A 5,074-nucleotide genomic window follows, 5' to 3' on the forward strand; every position below is an offset into this window, starting at 1 on the left:
AAGAAGGTGGATTTTTTGGGACAAAAGGTGAATACCAATACAGAAACTATCCAGAAATTGACACAGGAATCCACTTTGACTTGGCAAACTGCGGAGAAGGCTAGGGAGAAAGCTGTTGCCGTTGAACCTAAAGTAACACAATTGGAGAGAGAAAGAGTCCCAGCCTCATACATGCAATTTGATGATCATAAGTTGATGCCTGTTATGATTGAATCTAAAGGAAAACAGACTTTGAGGATCAGAGCCCTGCCTGAACTGGAGAGGGAAGTTTTGATGGACTTTCTTACACAGGAATCTGCTGATTTTGGGGACCTGGAATTGGGCCAAGAAGAGACTAAAATTGTGAGGGTTTTCAGACTTTACCAGAAGAACTTAGAAGAACAACAGTCAAGAGTGGAAATTTTGAAAGACGTCCTGAAATACCTTTTGGATCTTAGGTTTAACTATGGAGATTTGGTTACCCTGTCGAGATGGAATAAAATTATCTTTAGGTGGGAGTTTCCCCAAGACCTACTCTTCAGCCTCAAAGGAAGGAAAACAAAAATAAGATCAGTAGAAGACAAAGTAAAGTTATTGTATAAGTACGAAGAAGACCCGCAGAAGGGACTTGGAAAAGAGTTAAGAGCATCGGACAGAAGATCACCAGGTTGGTGGACAATATGGAATTGGCGGAATGGACTGGCAGAATCCGAGACCAGGGAGAAGAGACGGTGGAAGAAGATTGGAAAAAGTTTAAAGACTATTTATAGAAATAATGTAAAATTAATGAGTGTTTGAAAAATGTTGGAATGAAGTTATACGGCTTTAGTAGAAATGTTATAAGGAATTAAGTATAGATAGATTATTAGAGTATTAAAGGGAAAATAAGGTTAAAATATGTTAAGACAATTATATGACAGAAATAGAGGAAGATGGAAAGGATTTGCTGAAATAATTAACAGAAGTGGAATACAAAAAGGGAGGTGTGAGGAGGTCGATGAAACAAGGGAATGAAAGTTAAGATACTGGTATGGTAAGAAGTGTGTTTTAAAATGTTTTTGTTTGGTTATGTTTAGTTTATTGTGCTAGTGTTGTGTTGTGTATTGTTTATATATTGTATTGTATTGGGTTTTTTTTTCTTCTCTTCTTCTTCTTTGTAATGTTTAAAAGCAATAAACATTTTGGGCTGCTCTCTTTCTCCTTTCTCCCTGCCACCACCACTGGGTCTCTGCCAGCAGTCAGCCATCGAGGAGGACCTTTTCCATGAAAAGGAGGATGAAGGAAAAGGCGAGGAGGAGTCCGCAAGACGGCTGGATCTCCTCAGTCCTGACTGGGTAGGTGGCCGTGGCCTAAGCGGTGAGAGGCAGAAGGGGAGGGGGGCATATCAACCGCAGGATGAAACTGTTGTTTCAGTTAGGGGTGCCTTGAGTTTTAATGTTTGGTTTGGTTTTTTAATTGCTCGTTTTTTGCATCTTTCCTTGCAGGTTCCAAGTATGTCACCCTTTTCCAGTGTTTCCTCCCTGTCCTCCCTGGATTCCCTTTGGGACTCCCTCAATGAGGTACGTAGTAGACAGAGCAGGAGGGAAGCCCTGCTGAGCTGGGCAACCCTGAGGCCGGGGAGGAGGAGGAGGAGGAAGCCGGCCGGCCGGCTGGTCAGGCCACCTTCTGGACTGCTCAGGAGCAAGGGGGCAGGCAGGCAGGCAGGGGGCTGCTAAGGGTATGCTTGCTGCCCCACTTGTCCTGATGGACCAGCCCCCCCATGGCACCAGGGCTGTAGGGCTTCCCTGGCTAGCGACTTAGTGTGGGTTCCTGTCTCATTTTGGGCTGCTCTCTTTCTCCTTTCTCCCTGCCACCACCACTGGGTCTCTGCCAGCAGTCAGCCATCGAGGAGGACATTTCCCATGAAAAGGAGGATGAAGGAAAAGGCGAGGAGGAGACCGCAAGACGGCTGGATCTCCTCAGTCCTGACTGGGTAGGTGGCCGTGGCCTAAGCGGTGATAGGCAGAAGGGGAGGGGGGCATATCAACTGCAGGATGAAACTGTTGTTTCAGTTAGGGGTGCCTTGAGTTTTAATGTTTGGCTTGGTTTTTTAATTGCTCGTTTTTTGCATCTTTCCTTGCAGGTTCCAAGTATGTCACCCTTTTCCAGTGTTTCCTCCCTGTCCTCCCTGGAATCCCTTTGGGACTCCCTCAATGAGGTACGTAGCAGACAGAGCAGGAGGGAAGCCCTGCTGAGCTGGGCAACCCTGAGGCCGGGGAGGAGGAGGAGGAGGAAGCCGGCCGGCCGGTCAGGCCACCTTCTGGACTGCTCAGGAGCAAGGGGGCAGGCAGGCAGGCAGGCAGGGGGCTGCTAAGGGTATGCTTGCTGCCCCACTTGTCCTGATGGACCAGCCCCCCATGGTGCCAGGGCTGTAGGGCTTCCCTGGCTAGCGACTCAATGTGGGTTCCTCTCTCATTTTGGGCTGCTCTCTTTCTCCCCTCTCCCCACCACCACCTCTGGGGTCCTGTCTCTACCAGCAGTCAGCCTCTGAAGTGGCTATCAAGGAGGAAGAGCCACAAGAAGAATCAGGGAGCCCCCCAGAGGAGGACGGAGAGGACAAAGAGGACAGGGAGGACCTTGATTTGGCGTGCCCCCCACCTGGAGAACACCTGGAGGCAAGCGTAATTGAGGTCAGACGAAACATTCATTCATGACATATGAAAAGCTTCCCTGAACAGGGCTGTCTTCAGATGTCTTCTAAAAGTCAGATAGTTGTTTATTTCTTTGACATCTGGCGGGAGGGCATTCCACTGGGCGGGTGCCACTACCGAGAAGGCCCTCTGCCTGGTTCCCTGTAACTTGGCTTATCGCAGTGGGGAACCGCCAGAAGGCCCTCAGCGCTGGATCTCAGTGTCCGGGCAGAACGATGGGGGTGGAGATAATTCTCCTGGGTTGCTTTTCGTTTGGTATTTGTTTTGTAAGATAACTCTTTTGAATGCGTTTCCAGGTGGCTCCTGCCAAATGAAGTTATTAATTGCAAAGTGGGTTTGGCGATAATAAAACCATGTTGGCACTTTGCAAAGCCGGTTCTCTCTGGGGTTTTCCTGCCTCCTATACCTTCCCCCCATCCGCTTGTTCTTGGTTTTGTGTCTCGTTCAGATCTCTCCAAGGCCGGCCACATGAGAAATTGGGAGAGGAGTGTTCCCTACTGACTACAACCCTTTCATATAACGCCTCGCCCCCAAACAGAAAAGGAGGGATTATGACAGCCTGCCACCACACAGGCCCTTCTTCGTGTGGCACCTTCACAAACGGTCTGGAGGGCAGCAACACAAGAAGGGGCCTTTTCTGTGATGGCTCCCACTTGCGGAATGCTCTCCCCAGGGAGGCTCATCTGGCACCTTCATTATGTATCTTTAGGTACCAAGCAAAGACGTTTCTCTAGAACAGAGCTTTCCAAACTGTGTGTCGCAGAACCTTCGTGCTCCTCCCAGGGCTGGAAAAGGGCTAGTTGAACTGAATCCCTATGTTGCGAAATGAGGCATGTCTCCAAAGTGTGTCACCAACATGGAAAGTTCTGCTCTAGAACCAGCCTTAGGCTAATTGAACAATGCATGGCCTTTTCAACATGCTTGTGGATTGGGAGGTTGGCATATGACTTCGTTTTTGTTTTTAATACATATGTTGTGTTTTGATTTTGTATTTTTATCCTGTAAGCCGCCCTGAGAGCTTCAGGGTTTAATTAATCAACCAATTGATTGATTGATTGATTAAAGATTGTGGCATTTTCCCAGAATCTGGAGGTGAATTGTTTACTTTTCTCACAGGACTGCGAGGAAGAGAGGCCCCCGAAGACCCCCACTTGCCTGGCTTCCATCATCTCCCGGATTCGCAAGATCTTCAGAAGAGCGCCGCCGCCAGCACCACCAGTGCCACCGGGGCAACCCAGTACAAGAGCCAGCAGCGGGGCGCAGGCAGAACGGAGGCCACTCTGCACGTGGCTCAGGCGCTGGATGCGGCAGCATCGCAGCTGTGTCCACCCCGAACCAAGGTGAGGAGGAGTTGGGAGACTTGCACTGATCCGCCCGGGGGGATTTTGTCAGCCCCCCACCCCCAAGGGATGACACTCGGGGCAATACCCCACCCGCACCCCACCTTCCCTCGCCAGTGGTGGCTGGGGAAGTAGCACCTGGAGGCGCACGAGTCCCTAAGGGACATTTCCTTTTTCTTGTCCTTGCACAGGTCTTAATCCTTGTGGCCTGAACTGGAGAGGAAAGATCAGAAAGATCAGAACGCGGAGGAAAGCGGGGCGAGAAACCCAAACTCTCGTGGCCCTACGCCCGGGGGGATTTTGTCAGCCCTCCCCCCAAGGGATGACACTCGGGGCAATACCCCCCCCCCGCACCCCACCTTCCTCCGCCAGTGGTGGCTGCGGAAGTAGCACCTGGAGTTGCGCGAGTCCTTAAGGGACATTTCCTTTTTGTTGTCCTTGCACAGGTCTTAATCTTACGCCGGCGTCCCACACGGCCAGCCCCAGTCCTAGAGCCTGTCACCTTTTGAGATTATGGAGCAGAACAGAGAAGACAGCGGGCAAAGGGTGGACGGCGAAGGAGAAGTGCGAGAGAACGACAGCGTCTGCGAGAAGTGCGAGAGAACGACAGCGCCACGCTGCCCACGCCCAAAGGAGGAGGAAGGAAAGGAGGAAAGCAAGCGAGCAAGAAGGGACAGCTAAAGAAAGAACTGAGAAAAGAGACAGCGAGACCTTCTGGTTGTCAAAGAAACTACAATGAGAAGGAAACTGAGTTTCCTCCCCCCCCCCCCAGCTTGCTGATGGTCCTGCAATGTTCTATTTACTTTTTATGTATAATTCTGTATTATATTGTTGAACTGTTTTCTTAGGTGATAAGCCTATAAAGGAGGGATTTAAGGGAGGGGGGAAGGTATTAAGGGAAGACTTTGAAAGGAAAGGCAGAAAATAAAAAGGGGTGGGAAGAAATAAGTGAGAGGGAACGTGTAAAGGGAAGATACAAAGCATTATATAATTTTTGATTATTGTTTAAAATAAAGAAATAAGTTGGGTTTTAAGCGATTCCAGTCTTTTAATAATTTCTTTTTG

General features: G+C 49.4%; 1 protein-coding gene across 1 annotated transcript; it reads left to right on the plus strand.

Annotated features, from left to right (window-relative positions):
• Nucleotides 1–1,472: 1,472 nt before the first annotated feature.
• LOC309334354 (uncharacterized protein) lies at nucleotides 1,473–4,385 on the plus strand (the record flags this gene model as incomplete). Its single annotated transcript, XM_081882337.1, has 4 exons — nucleotides 1,473–1,538; nucleotides 2,499–2,648; nucleotides 3,786–4,056; nucleotides 4,317–4,385. 3 exons carry the CDS (start codon nucleotides 1,473–1,475, stop codon nucleotides 4,011–4,013), a joined length of 444 nt encoding a protein of 147 aa, XP_081738463.1. The 3' UTR covers nucleotides 4,014–4,056; nucleotides 4,317–4,385.
• Nucleotides 4,386–5,074: the final 689 nt, after the last annotated feature.

Source organism: Podarcis erhardii (assembly GCF_964252035.2).
Source record: "Podarcis erhardii genome assembly, contig: HAP1_SCAFFOLD_49, whole genome shotgun sequence".
NCBI lineage: Eukaryota > Metazoa > Chordata > Lepidosauria > Squamata > Lacertidae > Podarcis > Podarcis erhardii.